This window comes from Rana temporaria, chromosome 4 (genome assembly GCF_905171775.1).
Source record: "Rana temporaria chromosome 4, aRanTem1.1, whole genome shotgun sequence".
NCBI classification, from domain to species: Eukaryota; Metazoa; Chordata; class Amphibia; order Anura; family Ranidae; genus Rana; species Rana temporaria.
The window spans coordinates 198031872-198055890 of record NC_053492.1 but is presented as its reverse complement, the minus strand read 5'-3'; the positions used below and the strand labels follow the sequence as shown (position 1 = coordinate 198055890).

At 41.0% G+C, this 24019-nt stretch overlaps 1 protein-coding gene across 21 annotated transcripts in view; it reads right to left on the bottom strand.

Annotated features, from left to right (window-relative positions):
* The window catches only part of LOC120936883 (mucin-4-like), a 162004-nt gene that overhangs the window by 119304 nt on the left and 18681 nt on the right, over positions 1–24019 (bottom strand). For all 21 annotated transcript variants that reach the window (XM_040349644.1, XM_040349628.1, XM_040349631.1 and 18 more), the window contains exons 2-13: positions 17997–23318; positions 16038–16166; positions 15517–15636; positions 14080–14190; positions 12425–12541; positions 8662–8775; positions 8425–8538; positions 8082–8195; positions 7845–7967; positions 7203–7327; positions 4663–4830; positions 3552–3725 (exon numbers count right to left, since the gene is read on the bottom strand). In XM_040349644.1, coding sequence (XP_040205578.1) covers positions 3552–3725; positions 4663–4830; positions 7203–7327; positions 7845–7967; positions 8082–8195; positions 8425–8538; positions 8662–8775; positions 12425–12541; positions 14080–14190; positions 15517–15636; positions 16038–16166; positions 17997–23318 — 6731 coding nt within the window. The remainder of the gene's footprint in view (positions 1–3551; positions 3726–4662; positions 4831–7202; positions 7328–7844; positions 7968–8081; positions 8196–8424; positions 8539–8661; positions 8776–12424; positions 12542–14079; positions 14191–15516; positions 15637–16037; positions 16167–17996; positions 23319–24019) is intronic.

Genomic DNA, 24019 nt, shown 5'->3' with positions numbered 1-24019 from the left:
AGCCTCCATCTCAGCATCTCAGATGCTTTTTTATGGCACATGCTTATAAGTAAAAATGTTTTAAAATGAGTAAAGTCATCAGTGTGTGACTTTTCTAGACCAGGGTTCCCCAACCCCCGGTCCGCGGCCCACTTCCGGGCCGTAGCCTATTTGCAGCCGGGCCGCGAAGGCTGCACTGTGTGAGGTGCGGCGGCGGGCAAGCAGAGAGATGATATCTCTCACCGCTCGCCCGGATCGCGGCACTTCCGCCCACACACACAAGTGCCCTCACACTGCAGCAGCCTGAGCTCTACAGCCAGGCAGTGGAGACTGGGAGAGAGGACGGAGCCGTGGCTCTGTATGTGTCCTGGGGAGGAGGCGGGGCCAGCACTGTGTTGTACGGAGGAGAAGGTGAGGAGATACATTCCTTGCAGCAAGAAGTTAATGGTTCCTGCTACTCTGGGGATGCAGATCGCCCCCCCCCCCCCGTCACCCCTCACTGTGCCACTGGAGTGAGCAATCCCTGCACACCCGGAGGAGGCGTACGGCATCTGGTAAGCAGAGGGGAGGAGGGCCCCGCAGGGGAGGAAGCCTCACCAGGGCTGTATGAAGCCAATGTGAGGTAGGAAAGAAGAAGTGTCATGCCACAACCCCCTTCTGCAGTCAGCTACCACCATCAGAGAGAGTCAGTCCCCACCCCTGCTCCTCCAGCATCCCTCAGCCATTGGTCTTTATAGCCACCTCCGCCCTATCCCCCTACTCCCTTCCTCCTGATCCTCAGTGCCACACTCAGGGCAGCACAGTTCTGTGCCAGTGTGCCAACCTGTGCTTGACAGCCCTTGACCCCTCCACCCTGCACTTACCCCCACCTATGCAGGGCACCACTGCAGGGGTCGGGAGGTCCCAACCCAGTCCAGTGCTGATGCTCGGTTGTGGTGGGCCGGGGGCGCTCTGCATCCTATGCTGGCACTGCCTGCTGATTGGCTACCTCCTTCACTGGCACCAGCACTGCGATAGAACACTGACACCAGCACCCAGATAGTGCTCTGTATCTGGGTGCTGGTGTCAGTGTTCTCTATCTGGGTGCTGGTGTCAGAACACTGCATCTGGTGGCATGTGGCATGTGGCAATCTACATCTGGTGGCATGTGGCAATCTGGTGACAGGCACTGTGGCAATCTGCATCTGGTGGCATGCGACTGTGGCATGTGGCAATCTGCATCTGGTGGCATGTGGCAATCTGCATCTGGTGGCATGTGGCAATCTGCATCTGGTGGCATGTGGCAATCTGCATCTGGAGGCATGTGACTGTGGCATGTGGCAATCTGCATCTGGAGGCATGTGCCAATCTGCATCTGGAGGCATGTGGCAATCTGCATCTGGTGGCATGTGACTGTGGCATGTGCCAATCTGCATCTGGTGGCATGTGACTGTGGCATGTGGCAATCTGCATCTGGTGGCATGTGGCAATCTGGTGACAGGCACTGTGGCAATCTGCATCTGGTGGCATGTGACTGTGGCATGTGGCAATCTGCATCTGAAGGCATGTGGCAATCTGCATCTGGTGGCATGTGACTGACATGTGGCAATCTGCATCTGGTGGCATGTGGCAATCTGGTGACAGGCACTGTGGCAATCTGCATCTGGTGGCATGTGACTGTGGCATGTGGCAATCTGCATCTGGTGGCATGTGGCAATCTGGTGACAGGCACTGTGGCAATCTGCATCTGGTGGCATGTGACTGTGGCAATCTGCATCTGGTGGCATGTGACTGTGGCATGCGACTGTGGCATGTGGCAATCTGCATCAGGTGGCACTGTGGCAATCTGGTGACAGGCACTGTGGCAATCTGCATCTGGTGGCATGTGACTGTGGCAATCTGCATCTGGTGGCATGTGGCAATCTGCATCTGGTGGCATGTGGCAATCTGGTGACAGGCACTGTGGCAATCTGCATCTGGTGGCATGTGACTGTGGCAATCTGCATCTGGTGGCATGTGACTGTGGCATGCGACTGTGGCATGTGGCAATCTGCATCTGGTGGCACTGTGGCAATCTGGTGACAGGCACTGTGACAATCTGCATCTGGTGGCATGTGACTGTGGCAATCTGCATCTGGTGGCATGTGGCAATCTGGTGACAGGCATTGTGGCAATCTGCATCTGGTGGCATGTGACTGTGGCATGTGGCAATCTGCATCTGATGGCATGTGGCAATCTGGTGACAGGCACTGTGGCAATCTGCATCTGGTGGCAGATTCTGCATTATGAGTTTAACTATTTAATTTTATATTACAATATAATAAAAGTAATGCGCTTCAATCATCCTGACACCATATTAACCATGGTGTTGTGATGATTGAAGTGCTAACACCAGCCATTTCCTGACCAATTGGCCGTGAAAAAACGCATTGTCGGCCCGCATCATCGGGCCTTGGCACAATTTTCTTCCAAATGCTGGTCCCCGGTGCCAAAAAGGTTGGGGACCACTGTTCTAGACCACTGACCCTGTCAGGCCTCAGAAATGTGTCCCAGCTGGGTCTCCATGAGTAATCTACTGGTATTTACGTTTTTGGTTGTAACATGACAAAATGCAGAACATTTCAAGGGGTATGAATACTTTTTCAAAGCACTGTATATAGCCTACACCTATAGCAAGGGCAATATTCATCTTTAGTCAAAGCTATACAGTTTGTGTTGTATCTACAGACATATCTGCATATACATTTTTTGGTGAACTAACCCTTTAAGCAGAGGTTATCTATTAATTAAATAAATCTGCACCATTAGACCAATAATACCTCTCTGTCAACTGTTAGCATTAAAGTGAACCATAAACACTTGATAAGATAAATATATAAAACTGTAACCCGTTGCATCCTCAGTTACAACATCTACCATGTTACATTGTCATAAAAGATTTCCTATAGTGAATGAATGTACCATTAGTAAAAAAATATATAAAGCTGTCTGTATACTCTTTTGCCTAGTACACGCAATCGATTTTCCCGACGGTCAAAAGACCGCCAGGAAAACCAAGGGCAAAACCGGGAACCGGCTTGGTCCCTTTTCCCCTGTACACACGGCCGGTTTTCCCGACAGGAAAACTGCCATGAGAACTTTGGTCGGGATAACCGGCCATGTGTATGCTCCCTCGCAGTGTTTCCTATAGGAAAACTGCGGGGAAAAAAAACAATGCGATTCGCGGCGAGAAAAAAGAGGACATGTTCTCATTTTTTAAACCACAGTTTTCATGTCGGAAAAACTGCTAAGGAGCATACACACGTCTGGTTTTCCCAAACCAAAGGAAAACACGGCAGTTTTCCCAACGGGAAAAACGATTGTGTGTACTAGGCATAAGATTTTATCTCAACTATAATATGTCAGGTCCATAAAATGTATCAACAGTTAAGGGCCTGGCTAAACAATATCTTCAGATTATATCCAAGGAGACAGATCCTCATGGTATAAAGTTGTTGACAAATATTTTTGCATCAACGTATAAAATCTGAAACAAAATCTGTGGTCATGATAACACATATTAATGGCATGCAAGCGTTTCAGTACAATTTTACCTGTGAAGGATTGAAGAAATATGCAGGATACGGTAAAACTTGATCCCAAGTTATCGTTAAAGCCCAGAGAGCCTTGAAATTTGAAATAGTGGAGGAGAAATTCAATTTTATTTGCGATTCCAATTTAGTTTTAAAATCTGTATTTTGGCCTGGATTGGCCTGGAAGTCATAAATCTGGAGAAAAAATAATATGTTTGTTATAAGCAATCTCTCAGTGCTTACTGCCAAAACATTCAACCGAGAAACACCAATTCAATGACCCAATCAGAGGCACAGAGCATCCCTATTAGGATTATGGGGAGTGATGGTGAATGATACTTAAATAATAATAATAATAATAATTGGAAAAACAGATGTTTACCAATTAGGTATCATAGTATCATTATTATAAATCTATCATCTCTAGATTAATGCTATATTATAATAAAAAAGTCACTATATTTTTAATAAATATCGGCAGAAAAAGAACTGTCAGCTCAGAACTTGAAGGATTTCTGGTCAGAGATTTAAAGTGTATCTAAAACCAAAACTTTTTTTTTTTTTTAGCATATAATAAAGTAGGAAAGAGATACAACATAGGACATGTGTCATATTGTATTTTTGCCTGTGTCCTCACTGCACTCTCTTTGTTTTGTGATCATGCAATAAATCATCCTTTTGGACACTATTTACATTGTTCCATGGTGTGCTGGCAAATATTTCTACTGTAACGTGCACCAGTATCCAGCTGGTTGTTGCTACGAGGACCCAAACCCAAGAGCTTATCCAGGAATGTGTGCAATGGGAATATGAATTATGTATCTCACTGGGAGATTCATCCTCTCTATATGATATCCTAAACATGGTCACTGAAAATCAAAAAAATTGAGTTGTCAAAGGAAGAGGCAGAAAGGGAAATCTTTTAATGAGGACTGGTGACAACTGCGATTTGGTCTAACTACCTGTTGTGTCTACAGGACAGGAAGTGAAAGTAATTCTTCCCAATGGGACACAAATAGCAGAAGAGGTAAAACAACTGGCAAAAAAATATTCAACATTGGTTTCAATGTATCAGGTTGTAATACATTTTTATACACTATCTTAAGTATCTTAAAATATTGATTTGTCTCACCTGGTAGTACAAATCCCCTGTACGGGAGAAGTCAGCATCTGCCCAGAAAACAGCGATCATGGGTGGCGTGGAATAGTCGTAGTTGTAGAAAGTGCTTAATGGGTAAGGCATTGTGTAAATAGGGTCATACGAATTCCGACGAAATATGATAACACCATTGTCTGTGAACTGTGCAAAAGAAAAACAAGTCATATTGATTAGTTTAGGCAGAAGAAGATCTATAAATGTATACAAACGGGTTGATGATGAATCAGTATTTAAAACATTGCACAATTATTTGCAGCCAATCATTTCAAAATGAGTTACAAGATGCAAATGAGTCTCCATTTTTTGTTCATCCATGGTACAATATGAATCACAAAAGTTAATGCAGAATTCAAAAACACTCTGATTGTGTGATTAAAATAGTTACGGGAGGAGAATCTTCATTTAAAAATTGGGTGAACAATTACTTCAGTTATCCAAACATATAATCAGATATTCAAAATTAATAGGAATTTGTTTTCACATGATTAAAGTGAATACTCGCGGTTTGAGTGAAGATTTTCAACTTTTTTGGTGCATCAACATGAATATCACTAATACAGACAGCAATAAAAGTACTTTTATTAGTAGAATGGGAAAACGTTCTTGTTGCTGCATATATCCTGTTGACAAAGTTTCCATACTTACGGTTTTGTCAACTTGATAGGAAGTGAATGGAAATCTTTAAATTTTTTTTTTGCTTTTCCATCCACCACCATTCTGAACTAGGCCAGAATTATGTGTACCTGGTCCTGAGATATTTACATCATATCTTCCAGGAGGCTGCAGGCTCGGGAGGGCTGGGAGTAAGACAGGAACATCATCAAAATTGTCTGCCTACACTTGGAAGAGTCAGCCAGATGAAGAGGACCAAGATGGTGGCACAGTAGGGGAAAGACTAAGCATTGACTAAGCATTGTATAACAATGTGAAACGCGTCAGCTATATTATCCCACCGTTTGCTGTTTCTCTGTTTGTGCAGTGTTTTTTTACTGGATTAAAGGCTTTTATTGTTTTTTACATTTATCGGAGTGCGGCTGTCTATACCTTTTTGCTTCCAAAGATGGTGGCACAGGACCCGCTGTGTAGCACCCAAACAGTAGATTGTGACCGTTACAGTGAGTATGTGCTTTAAAGTGTGCAAAAAATATTATAGCACTACAGGTAAGTGGGGGGAAAAACATTGGGGGGGGGGGGAGTTGACTACTATTTTAACTATTGTCTAGAATTTTGTGACCCACTTGTACATGATTTGGAGACTCAGAAAACAAACTTTGACATTCAAAAACATTGAGCCAAACTTACAATTCAATTCCATGTTTCCTACTTTAGTGAAATATTTCTTGGATCTGATCTCATGTAGCATTTTAGTTAGCCCAATGCTATGTCTGAGCAGCAAGAAACTCACAAAATAATTTACAAGCTAATGGTAAATTCGTCTTGCACATTCCTAATGTTCCTCTTCTGTGTTTCTTTGCCTTCCAGATTCTGCTTTCTACTGATATTGATAAGCTGAGTATTTACCATATCCAGCATTGGTTTAAATTATTTGACTCTGATTTATTTTTAGCGTAAAAGTACTTCAAGCTATAGTGATTTTTGTATATATTTATTTTAACCATGTATGTGCAGGACAAAGCATTTAATAATATTTTAGTGCCATCAGATACATATGGCATATTGCTTATTATATTTATATATTCCAGCCAGCATGTAGAGCTTAAGGTTTTTTTCTCATGTTCCCAGGCTAACTGCTGTACTGAAAACATGTGTTGTGTACAGGGCTCAGTAGCTGTAGCTATTATTCAAGAACAGCTGAATTATTGAAAAAAAGTGACTCATAACCTCCCATACGCTATAATTCTCTATAGAAACTTTTAATGCCATGTGACACTAATGCAATGTGTTTAGAAGATTTTATTAAAGATTTATTTAAGCAGTAAACTAAAAAAAAAAAAACAATTTAAACATTAGTTTGAAAAAAAATAAAAGTAATGTAAAATAAATATGGCTTAACAATATTATATTTTTTTCTCTTAGATTTTTAATTTTGTCTTGCTTCGTTATTTGCAAGTGTGTATGTAGTGGGATTCTCTTCTGCGTTTGCAATAGTGCAATCATATAGTTTTTTCAGATGTCAAAGATGTTAAAATCACGTGAACAGGGGCTGTATCTCAGACGTCCACCCATGAACATGCAGTGGTGACCAAAATACTAGATGTACTAGACACAGGAGGCCTCATGTGTGTTCAGAGACAAAGAGATGCACATTATATTCCACATATGTAAGGCTACAGATTGTCAGAGACTGTGAACTTGCAGCAGGAAATGGTCAGTAATGGGAACAATTTATATGAGACCGCTAAAAATCACTGCCTATACAGCTTCTTTATAATTGCACCCATGTTTGTTCGACCCTACCAAACCCTTAGCAATCACACCTGATATCCTTCATTTTGGCAGAATTGTAAGGCTGTCCCTGATGTTATAACTGTAGATATAAATGTATGACTTACATATAATGAGCTGTAAAAAGAGCCACCAAAAGGAAATCCCATTGGGACGTTGATTATAGGAGAGGCAAAATCCTTGTAGCGCTGGGTTGCTCTGAACCCACCAGAATAATCAAACAGTCTGTTCTCTAAAAAGTAAATAAAAATAAATCAGTCATTTCTTTTGGTTACAAATGATACATACTATGTAATAACTGTGTTCCGCTTTCCCCTAGCTGTATTGTCCATGTGGAACTGTAACATCTGCATAAACTGAGGAGATGCTCAGACTTACTATAGCCTTCCTTTCACAGTGGATATGTGGTCACAGTCATGATATACAGTACTATATGTACATATTCAAAGGTAAAAGAATTACATTATGTTTGCAGCCCTGGCTTAGAACTTGAGTAATATTTTGGTTTAGCGCTGCTAATAGTGGTAAAATAATGTGCAAAATAATCTTAAAATTAAAGTCATTTGCAGAGTCTGCAGCTTCAGGTAATGGATCTGCCAATGTAGGAAATAGGCAGCAACTCTATACTATTGGAAAAGATAACAAGGAAAAATGAAATGAGATGCAGTAGAATATAATAATAAAATATTCCTCGATGCCCTAAAGATATGCCTATCTACAAACAATTCAAAATTAACATTTAGCTATACCTCTGCAGGTAAATCCGTCCCCAATGTATCCAGACTGGCATGTACAATAATATGATCCAACTGTATTAGTACAGCTTGCATAAGGACTGCATCGGCTTTGCCCATTTGTACATTCATTCACATCTGAAACATAAAAGTGTTTATCGGCTCAATCATTTTGTTTATTCATTAATAACATTTGCTCTATGATAACAATAGCCACAATAATAATAACACTAATAATAGGTATATTATTACCATCGGTACACTTCTTCCCCTGCCAGTTAGATGGACAAAAGCACAAGAAATCATTTATCAGACTAACGCAGACGCCACCATTCTTGCATGTAGTGCTGCTGCAGAAATTAATTCCTGAAATAAAAATAAAAAAACACATTTACGAATACCAAATATGTGTTTAATGTATTTGTATACTGGCAGCAATATAAAGGCAGATTCATTCCTGGCTTATTCAAAGTATCATCCATCCATTCAACCTCTGTCCATCCACACACAACAAAACCCACAGTTGGATAGGCCACACCAGTTTTGGCTAAGCTCTGCCCATGTGGGGTCCAAAATTGGATATTGTAATACTTACTTAATTCACAGAACCTGCCAGTGAAACCTAGAGCACAGGAACAGGAGAAAGCATTGATGCCATCATTGCATGTGGCACCATTCGTACAGGGATTGCTCAGACACTCATTAATATCTGTGGGTGCAAAAACAAATATTAGTGAAGTGCACAAGAACTATGGCAAACATAAATAAAGAGATTACAGAGATGAAGCCGTGAATGCAATGCTGACAGAAAGGATTATATTGGCTCACTTACTAGTTTGACAGTTGACCCCAGTGAATCCGGAATTACAGGAACATACATAGCTTCCTATAGTGTTGTAACAAGTTCCATAACTGCCACATGGGTTAGAAAGGCACTCATTGATATCTAAAATGAATTAAATAAGATATATACGATTTTAAAGATAGCTGTTGACAATGAAGCACAAAGTAAAATAAAACAATCAAATCAGAATTATTCATAAATAATACAGTTGATGTAATAAAGGAGTACGAAATGTTACTTTGCAAAGTGCATGTTCACCTTGTAAAGTTTAGTGAATTGAAGTTAAGCTTTACACATAATCAAGAAGATGGAGAGGAGAAAAACTTTAATGGGCACCATGTTCCTCAGGACAGGTTCTCTTGTTGTGCACCCAGGCCACCACCTCCTTTACCAGGCACTAAGAGACATGGAGGAATAGGAGCAGATTCCTACTACCAGACAGAACTATAATGAGTGTCAACATGCCAAGTGACACTAAAAAACAGGAAACCAAATAAAATAGTAATATTGTGTTGACACTATATAGGTGTGAGTCAGCGTACCCAGGATTTATGCAAAACTAAAAAAAAATGAGGGAAAGGACCCCAAGAAATAGAGAACGGGTACTAGATGCGACCACAAAGTTGTTACACTGTAGAAAAACATATTTATTTGGACTCCTAAAATATAGAAAAACATATAGCAAAAACGCTAGATTTGTACCTCCATCCACCACTTAAAAATCACAATGTTGTAATTTTTAAGTGGTGGGTGGAAGAACTAATCTAGAATTTTTGCTATATGTTTTTCTATACAACGTGGTCCAAATAAAGATATTTTTTTAATGTGTAACAGTGCAACAACCTTGTTGTCGCATCTAGTACCCACTCTCCATTTCTTGGGGTCCTTTTCCCCCATTTTTCTCCTACAAAACCCACACCCAGCTAGAATAGACTACAAGTCACAGAATTCACAAAAAAAAAAATCAAAAACAGTGCAGGCAGAACATGCCCTAGAAGCACACCAAAGTCCTGGTATAAATAATCAAGTCAGTAATGCTAGTGTCCACAGTGAGTAACTAAATCACTTGTGATCAGAGTCCCAACACAGCCCATCAGAAGAAATCTGTCAGGCATGATTTGCAGTCAATCTGTCTATAGGATGGATCTAGCCTGTATAACAGCTTTACCTCAGCTTGCAGGATGTCAATGGTAGATGAAGTAGATTGATTTATTGTAAAACAGTGTATCCTTGGAAAAACAAACAACCTCAATGCATCCTTCAAAAGAATGAGAAAGTGCTGGATGGTAAGTTACACAGCCGCCCATTGGCCAGAGGGGTGGAGGGGAGCTAGGGCTGACAGACAGGTGAGGGTTCTTATGTAGTGAGAAGGAGTAAGCCACACATACCCTCGAGGGACCCGCCTGGAACACCTGCTTACCCACTGATTGAACCAGGGGAAAGCCCAGTTGACAGATGGAAGAGACACCCGCGGGGGAAAGCTGAAAACAACCCACTCCACTCGTCTTGTCTGGAACTAACCACTAGGGCAGAGACAGAAACTGTCACTGGAGCCTGGTGAGGTACCAGAATTCCCTGCACCTGTGTGTGTTTACTACACTCTGAATATACATGCCCGGAACCTCACTTCTCCCTGCCCTATCACTCCCACCATCAGTACTGAGCACCAGCAACACACACCATGTGTTTGTCTCTCAAAATGCCCTGCTCCACTCTGACCTCCCACCCCGACTACTGCAGCCACACATCTCCACTTCGCTTGTCTGTGTCCTTGTCTGTCGGCTGCCCTGAAACCAGTTCCTGGTGCCAAAAAGTTTAGGGACTGCTGCCCTAGAATATACTGGGTTTTGTAAATTTTTATATCACACGGTATTTGCGCAGCGGTTTTTCAAATTCTCGGGGGGAAAAACCACATTGAATTTTAATGCAAAAACACAATATCTTACCTAATGTTTTGGTATGTAAAAGATGACGTGACGCTAAGTAAATACTCCAAACATTTCACGCTTTAAAATTGCCATTGAAATGGCAAGAAACAATGTACATTTTACTATCCATAGGGGATGCTTTAAAAGCCTTTACAGATTACCACTTTAGATTTACAGAGGAGGTCTGGTGCTAGAATTACTGCCTATAATCTGACGTTTGCAGTAATACCTCACATGTGGGGAATGATCACTGTTTGCGTGTGTGAAAGACTGCTGCAGGTGTTCGCCTCTGCATGCAAGCACGGGGGGGGGGGGGGACTTTTTTTATTATAATAATAAAAAAAATGTTTGACACTGTTGCTTTAAAAAAAAAATGTATCACTTTCTATTACTGTCACAAGGAATGTAAACATCCTTGTGTTAGCAATATGCCTGTGACAGGTACTCTTTATGGACCTCAAATCTCTCCTATGCCCTTAAAAGCATTCAAAACACCAAGATCTGTGTTTTTGAATGCTTTTGATTTTTTTTAAAGTGCCATTGATGATGTCATGTCTTTGCTTCCAGAGATCCGTTCAAAGCTGATCGTGGCTTTGTTCGTCTGTATAACCAGCCGGCAGATGCGGTAGAATGGAAGAGCCCGAACAAGCCACAAAAGTTGACAGGAAGGGGGGATGTCATCTCCCGCTGCTTGTAAGTAAAAGCAGTCCAGCAGCTAGTTAGCCAATAGGATTGCTTTTACAGGGGAGCTGACTCCTGTCTCTAAAAAACAGTACTGTAGTGATGCCTGCAAAAGCAGGCATCATCCGGGTGTAACCACCGAAGGTCCAGCAGCATATGGGTACATCACTGGTCGGGAAGTGTTTGTAGACTTTACTAGGTATATATTTTTACCAAGTCAGCCAAATTCAGTTGAGTGAATAAGGCAATCCTTGGTTTACCAATTTGACTTATAGTATCCTGTAAAATTGAAAAATTCCTCTATAATACCATCACCTGAGTACAAAGTGAATTGCATTGTTTAGTTACTGATAGAGATATAAAACTCTTCATCTATCGATGAAAAGTCATTTTGTGAGCTACTAAACTGAAAAAAACGAACCATTCTAGGGCAACCTATAGACAGGTGCATGATAGACTCCTAAACAATCCTCTAAAAAGAGCATAGGTTGTTTTTATAAGCACACATGAATACAGTTACCATTGTGTAGATGGCATGAAGACGACAATCAAGATACAGTAACTAATGTTGACTATAGAAAGGCCCAGGTGGTAAGCACCCCCGAGGAGTTTCAGGAATTGTATTGTGGCAAACCTTCCAACATACAGTAACAGAGTCTGTGCAACAATTTAGCACTGGTGGCAACACTAACAGATAAATATACAGCACTTGCAGGGAGCGATGCTCAGAGACTGAGAGCACCTTCCACAGGCAGTAAGCATCTAGGGACTAGTAGTGAAAGGGGTTTCCTACAGCAGCACCAGCGAGCAGAATGTGAGCTAATTGCAGTGAGCCAGAGCCTTTTATAATCACTGCCCTCACTGAAGATGCCCATGGGGGTCATCCGGGTCAGCAGGTTCGAATCAGACAGTGGCCTGATTACAGGTGCTTAATCATAGAAAAATGGGGCAAGGTTTACATCCTCCCCAAGCACAAACATTTTCCTTCAATTTAAACAGTTGAACAAAACAGAAGAGGGTGAAAATAAGGAGGGTTAGGGCACAGGCATCATAAAAACATTTTGCTTTGCTTTGTTTTTGCATGGGCAAAGGAAAGGATCACTTCAAGATTAGAGAAGACAAATTCTTCATTTTATACTTACCAATACTGCATAATGGTCCACTCCACCCAGACATGCAATTGCAGGTGTAGGAGCCCAGGGTGTTTTTGCAAGTGCCGTGAGAGCTGCAGGGATTGTTTCTGACACATTCATTAATATCTGATGGAGCAAGCACAATAATTTAGCTGAGGATACAATGGTAGCACTTATCTAGATCAGTACGTTAATATATAGAACTATTTTCAAGTATGCAGTACAAGTGGCTTTGAAACAGGGATTAGAGATGTTGCAGTTACTATGAGTTTTAGATACTCAGAGTTTCAGTGGGTTTCTCTTTCCCCTTCGTCTTTCTGCTTGAATGCCTTTCATTAGCAGCAGCACTTGGGTACAGTACTATGCTTTCTGTACTAAACAAAGTGAGCATGATTCACTTGTATCATTATTACAATACCAGCAACCTTCAGCACATCAAAGAAGCATTTTGATAATGTTTACAAAAATAAAGCCTTTTTCTTTGGCTACCCTATTGAAGTTGAGGCAAGCACAAAATGTACTCCCTTTGCCGCCCCAAGACCGGGTCCTTCAATGCGGTCACCCCCCCAGGGCTGTCTTAATGAGAGGGCACACCTGGGCACTGCCCAGGGGCCCCAGCTGCATGGGGGGCCCCTGCACGTTCCCCAAAGCAGCTGGTTCTTGAGCCCATGCTTCCCCCGAAATTGGTGGCCCCATGATGGCACTGAGAGTGATAGATGCTATGTAGATGGCCCTGCCCCCCCCCTCCCCCACACAGGACTTGTTGATAGTAGTCGCTGGTCGGGACGCCGGGTCGAAATATGGGGACTTGCTGCTGGTGTTCTGCCAATGAGTGTCCCCCCTGTACTGCGCAGGCGCATCGCTTGCGCAGTACGAACCAAAAGCGGACCGACGGTAATAGCCACCAGTTGCTTTCTCTCTTGGCTTTCTCTCTCTTCCCCTCCACGATCACTGGGAGAAGGACTGCCATTCCACCGGCGCCGCCCCTGCACCCACTGCCGCCCCAAGGCCTTGCCTCGTGGCCTTGTCTGGAATCCAGCCCTGATTGTAATGGAAATAGAAACTTGCAATGGAATTTGCTAATTATCATCTATGCCGATATTTAGGTTTAAATTTATAAAGCATTCTTTAAACATAAACTACAGGTGAACCTTCTGATGCTTTTGCTTTAAATGACAGCGTTTGCTTTACTACCAGTGAATGTTTGATGAAAGTCACATTCACTGCTTTATAAATATGCCCCTAAGTGACCTGCATAGTGGAAATGTCTCCCAGTCCTATTATACTATAGCTTCAATACAATTTGAGATACATGCATAGATACAAAAATACTTAGATGCAAAAGTCAAACCCACCCTCGAAACACCACCTTAATAGTAACAACACGGTCTGGCAACAAGCAGACGGTGATGCTAATTTTCCTTTGAATGCCCTGTGTGCGCACAATGAAGGTACTCTGCTGGACACGATTGCGATGCAAATGCACATATGCGGGAGGTTACTGCATTGGAGCTCTTTGACCAGATTTAACAGTTTCTCAAAATCCTCCTAATTAAAATGATTTGTTATCCCTTGATGAATGTTAGAACTATCTGACTGACAAATGCTAATAATTGAAAAAAGGCTGTATCTTATATAAAATTAAAACTATTACTGTGACTTACCTGTGTTACACGTTGATCCCTCCCATCCAGCAGCACACAGGCATATGTAGTTATACAGACCATTTTGACACTGACCATGCACACAGGGTGAGCTCTTACAATAATTATTCTCTGCAAAAAAAAAAATACAGAACATAAATATTATATACAGTAACTTATTATAAATATTTGAAATATAACAATAATGCCTCGTACACACGATCAGAATTTCCGATGAAAAAAGTCAGATGGAATTTTTTCATCGGATATTCCGACCGTGTGTGTCCCAAATCTGACTTTTTCCATCGGAAATTCCGACGGACTTAGAAAGAGAACAGACGGAAAGAATTTCTATCAGAAATTCTGTTTGTCTGTATGGAACTCTGACGGAGAAAAAAACACGCATGCTCAGAATCAAGTTGACGCATGCTCAGTAGCATTGAACTTAATTTTTCTCGGCTCGTCGTACGTGTTATACGTCACCGCATTTTTGACGGTCGGAATTTGGTGTGTCCGTGTGTATGCAAGACAGCTTAAGCGGAATTCCGTCGGAAAAACACGTCTGAGTTTATTCCGACGGAAAAACGATTGTGTGTACAAGTAAGAACTTGATATGATAGGCAAGCAGAAATTACTCGAGTTTCAAATTTTTCGAGTTTCACCTGTATTTTAAATGGCACCTCAGTAAGACAATAGTCCTAGATTACAAAGAATATTGTAAGTTAGGTGTTGCACAGATGTACCCGTAGATTCAGTCAACCAGAGAATAGTCTCACAGTATTTTCTACATGTATTCATTTATTAGGGTGAAGCACATTCCACTGTATATACTATGAAAGTGTTAATGTTTATAATTCCCTAACAAATTGGTGTTGATAAACAGCACATGCTCCATATACAGGAAGCGGCCAGTAACATAAAGGATTACTAAGGTACAGTGGATCGGAAAAAGAAAATGTGGTATAGTAATTATGCATATGAGCGTATCATTTTTTTTTTTTTGGTGGGGGAGTGGATCTTGGGTGGGAGTTCCCACACTTTTTTCCCCAGGACTTGACTTCTGATTCAAACCCTGACACGTTTTTCATTACAACCCTACAAGCAGCTGATTGATAATTATAAAGTCACTCCCATTCATATTTACTTTGCACATGGAAACAGCAAATAGACAGCTATTTCTTCAGAAAAACAAAAGTGGGACTCCACCACATGGTTTGTTAAAATCCCTGCTATGATTTGTTTATCGCTTTTTTGTTTTCTGTCTGTACAACATTCTTTTCTGTACTTATTGTTTTTGATAATTTCAAATAAAAAAAGTCCCTTCTATGTGCATAAATCATCCAGAGGAAATGTTTTTTTCTTAACAAAAGTATTCTTAACAAAATACCATCTATAGCAATCTATCTTAACAAATTCATGACTTTTTTGTATAGTAAAAAAAAAAATAGTAATTCTTACGAATGCACAGATTTGTGTTGTTTGGGTTTTTAGAGTACCCATCTTGACAGGAGCATGAGTATGAACCAATTGTGTTGGAGCAGATCTGGTCACATGGCTGTTGGCTACATTCATTGACATCTGTAAAACATGATAGTTTTGGATTAAATACTATAATAATAATGGACAGTCACTCTTATACATTTACTACATATAGGCAAACTATTCTGCACAAATCCTCTACAGGCCAGACCTCCCTTATTTGACTTAAAAAAATAAGGGACCATTTGTTTTAGCTGTCTCTATACAGTGCTTATTATTAATCCATGACACAATTTAAACCATTCTATTTTTAATAAATAATATAAAAAAAACTGATCTAAAATATAGCAAAGAGAAAAGTAAAACAAACAATAATTACGATTACCATAAACAATGATAAAAAATATGCGTTGTCTGCATGTACTATATTATATAGCCATGAATAAAAAAAATGCATGTCCTGTGAAAAAAGAGTAAAATGTTTATGTTATATAACTTACCAGTGCACATCCTATCAAACTGTGATGAGTCTGGTATAAAGCCACTGTTACAACGGCACACAGGGTTTGTAGTTCCAGGACTGATGTAGCATTGACCGTTGGTACATAGCAGGTTGCAAACAATAATTGCTATTTGAAAAAAGCATTAGAAAACATTAAGCCAATTTACTAGATAGCGTGTAACAAAATAAAAATTGTTGGTACAGATTGAAAGGGTTTCAGAAAATGTAGTTTTTTTTTTAATCGGCTGCAAAGCTAAATATTCTCAACTGTCTTATGAAATAAGCCATTTTAGCCATGAACAAATCTAATGAAGGTTAAAAATGAATTCTAGAATTACTAACTGGAAGCCACAGGATGAGGCACTCCTGGCCCTATAATAAGCCATTCACACCACTTGCATTGTGTTTTGTTGGTGTGCGTGGCTCAATGCTGCCCCACTGAAAGGACAAGACAAAATGCCTTGAGTCCGATTGTCATACTTCCCACCAAAAGGCTGTGTTAATGTAGGCTGGTTGAAAACGGAACTTGCTGGGTATACATTACAAAACAAAAAAATTGTTTTGTTTCTGCTATGAAAAAAAAAAAAAACATTAATGCAATGTGCTAAAAATTTTATTCAACACACATCAACTTAGGAGCATTTGATGTGCATAAATGCACTAAATGCAGTGCAAGGGGTGTGAATGGGTCTTAGAGAGAACCTGTTAGTCCCCGTACACACGTCCGAGGAACTCGACGGGCAAAACTCATAGTTTTGCTCGTCGAGTTCTGTGTGAAGCCGCCGAGGATCTCGGCGAGCCAACTTTCCTCATTGAACAACGAGGAAATAGAGAACAAGTTCTCTATTTGGCTCGACGAGGAACTCGTCGGCTTCCTCGGCCGAAAGTGTACACACGCCGGGTTTCTCGGCAGAATTCAGCTCCGATCGAGTTTCTGGCTGAATTCTGCCGAGAAACTCGGTCGTGTGTACGGGGCCTTACCCTATTTAATTGTTTAATAAATAATGCACTGCCTAAAAGCAGACACTACCAGTTGCCTGTTTTTACCTTTGTCACTCAGAAAACCCTTCCGCCTTGAAATGAATGCAGTGTTCTCTTAGGCCCCCTTCACACATACAAACCGTTTGTCTGTTTTCCATCCATCCATTGATGGATGAAAAATGGACATCAATGCATTCTAATGGAAAAACAGAAAACAACGGGTGATCATATATTTTCATCCGCTTCTGTCAACATCTTTATTTTTTGAACGGATGAAAGCCCTATTTTTCATCTGACAAAAAAACGGATCGGATGAAAAACGGATGTCGTTTTTCATCTGTTTTTGCATTGGTTGTTAGGGGCAACCAGTCACTGGGGGAAGGGGGTTTGTGGCAGAGAAAGGCAGGAGAGCAGTATAGCAGTATATACGGTGAGGGGGGCAATCTGCACTGTGCCCCCCACCCTGTGGCTGGCTATCGAAGGAAAAATGCAGCAGATTATCATTATTAAATGATATATATAGTGCCAACAGTTTGCGCAGAGCTTTACCACATGAAAGCAGTCAGTACAGTTGCAATACAATTCAAAACCAGAAGGATTGGTGGACCTCTCTCTCTCTCTCTCTCTTTCTCTCTCTCTTTCTCTCTCTCTCTCTCTCTCTCTCTCTCTCATTCTGCTCTCTCCTCCTATGCACCTTTCCCTTGTTAACACATGAGCACTATAGAACAACTTATTGATTAGTTATGCTGCTTCTCCCTCTCTCTGTCTAAACTATGTTGTAAAGGGGGTTGCAGAAGGCTGATACCAAGTCATATTCAAGTACTTACACTATTTGCATTAAAATGCATTTAATACTGTAATGTATTATTATTAAATCAGAATTGCATTATTGTGTGTCTTGTATATCAGCCTGGAATAAAAAAAATAAATAAAACTACTCTATGCATCAAGTCATATTAAAATGCAACATACTCACCCTGTGTTGTTATGGCCAGAGTTGTGGAATTTATCCAGGGTGATGTAGACATTAAAGGCAAAGAAGCTGTAGATATACTTGTGTATTTAGTGCCTAAAGTAGAAAGTGGTCCATTGGAGGTTGTCATGGGTGTGTATGTTGTAACAGTAGTATTTATAATCCCCACAGAGGTTATTGTAGTTGTGTATCCAGGGGTTGTAGTACTAGTGGTTAATATAGTTGAAGTAGGTTTAATAGTACTGGTAGTGGATGTAGTGGTTAATATAGTTGAAGTAGGTTTAATAGTACTGGTAGTGGATGTAGTGGTTAATATAGTTGAAGTAGGTTTAATGGTAGTGGTTGCTTCTGTGGTGTGTGTGGAGATTATAGTGGTAGGACTATATGTACTGGTAGTCTGAGTTGTAGAACTGACAACATGTGGAGGTGTCTGTTTAGTGGTACTAAAGGTTTCTTGGATTGTTGTGTTTTCAGTTGGAGATTGAGCTGAACTCGGCACAGAAGTGCTACTGGTAATGATGCCAGTTGTAACTCTCTGAGATTGTGTCCTAGTGAGAGTAACAACTGCAGAAGGTGTTCCAGATGTGCTGGATTCAGTCTCAGATTTAGCTGTTCTTTCTTCAGACGTACTGGTTTGAGAAGCTTGACTTGTAACTGCAATTGCAAACATAGTGGTAGTTAGCTGAGGTCCAGCGCTAACACTGGTCTCCCCTGTAATAATTGTCTCTGTAATTCTGTTTCCAGTGGTGATAACTTCAGGCTGAGTAGTAGGATTTATCATGCCAGTGGTCTGCTCAACAGTGCTTTGTGATGTTGTAACAAGTATTTCTGCTGTTGTTTTTACCTCACTACTACTGGTGTTGATGTCAGCATTTGTGGTGGCTGATGTAGGCCTTTCTTCAGTAGTACTAAGTTCATGTGGTATGCTGCTTGTTATAAAAGGCGTTCTTTCTTCTGTTGTCCTTTGTTCTAGTTTAGATGTGGCAGTGATTCTGCCAGAGATTATACTCATTGCGGTACTTTGTTCTAGCGGCATATTTGTGACTGGACCATTTGATGTAGGAATAACAGTTCTCTCAGAATCTGAACTTATTTCAAATGCAGTGGTGCTAGTTATCGAAGCCGTGGAACTTTCTCTTGTAGAGCTTTTTTCTGATATGGCACTGCTAATGACTTCCTTTGTAGACATTTCTGTAGATGTGCCCATGTCTACAGGTGAAGTAGTGATAACATCAGGACTGCTTCTTACAGTATTTGTTGTGCTTATCTCAGGAATGAAACTGGATGTAGAACCAGAATCAGTAGGACCATTGCCAGTTGAACGTATATCTAGTATTGTACTAGAAATTATATCAGGGGTACTTCTTTCTCCAGTTGTGTTTGGTTCAGGATAAATATATGTACTTTGATCAACTACATTAGTAGTGATGGAATCAAATGTGCTTTCTTCAGTGGTCTGGGATGTCTCAGCAGTTGATGTGTCTATAGGTGTTTTTGGTGTACCTGCAGATGTAGCTAGTTTAGTTGCCACATTGGAAGTTCTTTCAGTTAAATCACCAGTTGTAGAAGGTTTCTCTACTGTGCTGGAAGACTTGTCAGCTGTATCAGCAGATGTTGTTGGTTCATTGACTGAGCTGGAAGCAACAGATGTGTAGTCATTTGTGGCAGTTACTTTAGATGTGTCACTGGTTGTGGTTTCATCAGTGGTCTGGGATGTCTCAGCAGTTGATGTGTCTATAGGTGTTTTTGGTGTACCTGCAGATGTATCTAGTTTAGTTGCCACATTGGAAGTTATTTCAGTTAAATCACCAGTTGTAGAAGGTTTCTCTACTGTGCTGGAAGACTTGTCAGCTGTATCAGCAGATGTAGTTGGTTCATTGACTGAGCTGGGAGCAACAGATGTTGTATAGGCATTTGTGGCAGTTACGTCAGACGTGTCACTGGTTGTGGTTTCATCAGTGGTCTGGGATGTCTCAGCAGTTGATGTGTCTATAGGTGTTTTTGGTGTACCTGCAGATGTATCTAGTTTAGTTGCCACATTGGAAGTTATTTCAGTTAAATCACCAGTTGTAGAAGGTTTCTCTACTGTGCTGGAAGACTTGTCAGCTGTATCAGCAGATGTAGTTGGTTCATTGACTGAGCTGGAAGCAACAGATGTTTTGTAGGCATTTGTGGCAGTTACGTCAGACGTGTCACTGGTTGTGGTTTCATCAGTGGTCTGGGATGTCTCAGCAGTTGATGTGTCTATAGGTGTTTTTGGTGTACCTGCAGATGTAGCTAGTTCAGTTGCCATATTGGAAGTTATTTCAGTCAAATCACCAGTTGTTGATGGTTTCTCTACTGTGCTGGAAGACTTGTAGGCTGTATCAGCAGATGTAGTTGGTTTATTGACTGAGCTGGAAGTAACAGATGTGTAGTCATTTGTGGCAGTTACGTCAGACATGTCACTGGTTGTGGTTTCTTCAGTGGTCTGGGATGTCTCAGAAGTTGATGTGTCTCCAGGTGTTTTTGGTGTACCTGCAGATGTAGCTAGTTCAGTTGCCATATTGGAAGTTATTTCAGTTAAATCACCAGTTGTTGATGGTTTCTCTACTGTGCTGGAAGACTTGTCAGCTGTATCAGCAGACGTAGCTGGTTCATTGACTGAGCTGGAAGTAACAGATGTGTAGTCATTTGTGGCAGTTACGTCAGACATGTCACTTGTTGTGGTTTCTTCAGTGGTCTGGGATGTCTCAGAAGTTGATGTGTCTCCAGGTGTTTTTGGTGTACCTGCAGATGTAGCTAGTTCAGTTGCCATATTGGAAGTTATTTCAGTTAAATCACCAGTTGTTGATGGTTTCTCTACTGTGCTGGAAGACTTGTCAGCTGTATCAGCAGATGTAGTTGGTTCATTGACTGAGCTGGAAGTAACAGATGTGTAGTCATTTGTGGCAGTTAAGTCAGATGTTTTACTAATTGTGGTTTCTTCAGTGGTCTGGGATGTCTCGGCAGTTGATGTGTCTATAGGTGTTTTTGGTGTACCTGCAGATGTAGCTAGTTCAGTTGCCACATTGGAAGTTATTTCAGTTAAATCACCAGTTGTTGATGGTTTCTCTACTGTGCTGGAAGACTTGTCAGCTGTATCAGCAGATGTAGCTGGTTCATCGACTGAGCTGGAAGTAACAGATGTGTAGTCATTTGTGGCAGTTACGTCAGATGTTTTACTAATTGTGGTTTCTTCAGTGGTCTGGGATGTCTCGGCAGTTGATGTGTCTATAGGTGTTTTTGGTGTACCTGCAGATGTAGCTAGTTCAGTTGCCACATTGGAAGTTATTTCAGTTAAATCACCAGTTGTTGATGGTTTCTCTACTGTGCTGGAAGACTTGTCAGCTGTATCAGCAGATGTAGTTGGTTCATTGACTGAGCTGGAAGTAACAGATGTGTAGTCATTTGTGGCAGTTACGTCAGATGTTTTACTAATTGTGGTTTCTTCAGTGGTCTGGGATGTCTCGGCAGTTGATGTGTCTATAGGTGTTTTTGCTGTACCTGCAGATGTAGCTAGTTCAGTTGCCACATTGGAAGTTATTTCAGTTAAATCACCAGTTGTTGATGGTTTCTCTACTGTGCTGGAAGACTTGTCAGCTGTATCAGCAGATGTAGTTGGTTCATTGACTGAGCTGGAAGTAACAGATGTGTAGTCATTTGTGGCAGTTACGTCAGATGTTTTACTAATTGTGGTTTCTTCAGTGGTCTGGGATGTCTCGGCAGTTGATGTGTCTATAGGTGTTTTTGGTGTACCTGCAGATGTAGCTAGTTCAGTTGCCATATTGGAAGTTATTTCAGTTAAATCACCAGTTGTTGATAGTTTCTCTACTGTGCTGGAAGACTTGTAGGCTGTATCAGCAGATGTAGTTGGTTCATTGAATGAGCTGGAAGTAACAGATGTGTAGTCATTTGTGGCAGGTACGTCAGACATGTCACTGGTTGTGGTTTCTTCAGTGGTCTGGGATGTCTCAGCAGTTGATGTGTCTATAGGTGTTTTTGGTGTACCTGCAGATGTAGCTAGTTCAGTTGCCACATTGGAAGTTATTTCAGTTAAATCACCAGTTGTTGATGGTTTCTCTACTGTGCTGGAAGACTTGTCAGCTGTATCAGCAGATGTAGTTGGTTCATTGACTGAGCTGGAAGTAACAGATGTGTAGTCATTTGTGGCAGTTACGTCAGATGTTTTACTAATTGTGGTTTCTTCAGTGGTCTGGGATGTCTCGGCAGTTGATGTGTCTATAGGTGTTTTTGGTGTACCTGCAGATGTAGCTAGTTCAGTTACCATAGTGGAAGTTCTTTCAGTTAAATCACCAGTTGTAGAAGGTTTCTCTACTGTGCTGGAAGACTTGTCAGCTGCATCAGCAGATGTAGTTGGTTCATTGACTGAGCTGGAAGTAACAGATGTGTAGTCACTTGTTGCAGTTAAGTCAGACGTGTCACTGGTTGTGGTTTCTTCAGTGGTCTGGGATGTCTCAGCAGTTGATGTGTCTATAGGTGTTGTTGGTGTATCTGCAGATGTAGCTAGTTCAGTTACAATATTGGAAGTTATTTCAGTTAAATCACCAGTTGTTGATGGTTTCTCTACTGTGCTGGAAGACTTGTCAGCTGTATCAGCAGATGTAGTTGGTTCATTGACTGAGCTGGAAGTAACAGATGTGTAGTCATTTGTGGCAGTTAAGTCAGACGTGTCACTGGTTGTGGTTGATACTCCTGCAGTGAGGGTAGATATGTCGGATGTGTCACCAGTTGTATTTGGCTTCTCTACTGTGCTGCTACTTACATCAGGTGTGTCACTAGCTGTAGAAGCTACTTGTGCTATGCTGGTTATGTCAGTTGTATTACCAGTTATAGCTGGCCCTTCCGTTCTGGTACCTACATATGTGGTATCATCAGTTGTGAATGATTCTTTAGCTGTAGATAAGTCGGATGTTTCCCACGTTGTCAAAGCTTCTGATGTGCTAGTACCAGACGTGCCATAGATTGTAACTGGTGCTTCTGTTGCACTGGTAGTTTCTGTGGTTGATTCTTCTGCTGTGCTGGTAATTATGCCAGATCCACCGCTTGTGGTCAACTTTTCTGGGCTGGTACTTGTATCAAACATGTCACTACTAGTTGACACTTCTTTATCAGCTGCATTGGTAGTTGCAATAACTGTAGTTGTTTCATTATCTGTACTTCCAGCAGTTGTACTTTCACTATTGATATCATTACTTGTTGATGTATAATCTGTTGTGGCAGTTTCTGGATCTACCGTAGTGGAATCTCCTGGATCGGTAACTGTAGATTGTGCAGTAGTAGGATCTAAAAAAAAAAGTGAGGATAAATTAATATTTATACTTTAAGTATTTTTATACTGTTGATATCATTACTGGTCAAGGTATCTTCAGATGTAGATTCTGAATAAATAGATGCAGTGCTGGTTCTGTTGGTAGATAATGCTAGTGAGAATAAGAAAACAGTGACATCATTACAATGATTTATAAATTGGATCTGGCTATGTAATCTTCATTTTTATCTGCCTGGGTTTGCTATAGATTTACAATCCTTCTATCGGTTAAAATGTTCGTTATTTAACTTAATGACCAAATTTTTTTTATACTGCTAAGTATATACTGCATATATATACTGGTATTTTTGGGTACCTGGCTGTGAAGTCGCAAGCTGTCACAGCTGAATTCCCATGGTAAAGATGCCAGGGAGAGAGGACACATGATGAAAACACTGGGGCCGTGCACAGTGCTGGATCGTGGGGCAGGTGAGTGGCTGTTAATTAAAAGTTTTTGTAGCTGTTGACTTTTAATTTTTACATAGAAGACGGGAGCTCCTATTTAATGAAATCAGCTCCAGTATTTTAAAGGATTACCAGCACATTATTTAATTATAACCTGTACTTAACTGAATTGCCATGCTCACCCAGGAGATGTCACTATAGTTTGTGCTGTGTACATACTCACAGCAGAAATACTGTACCTAGTTTATGTCTATAAGGGCATCAATGTCAC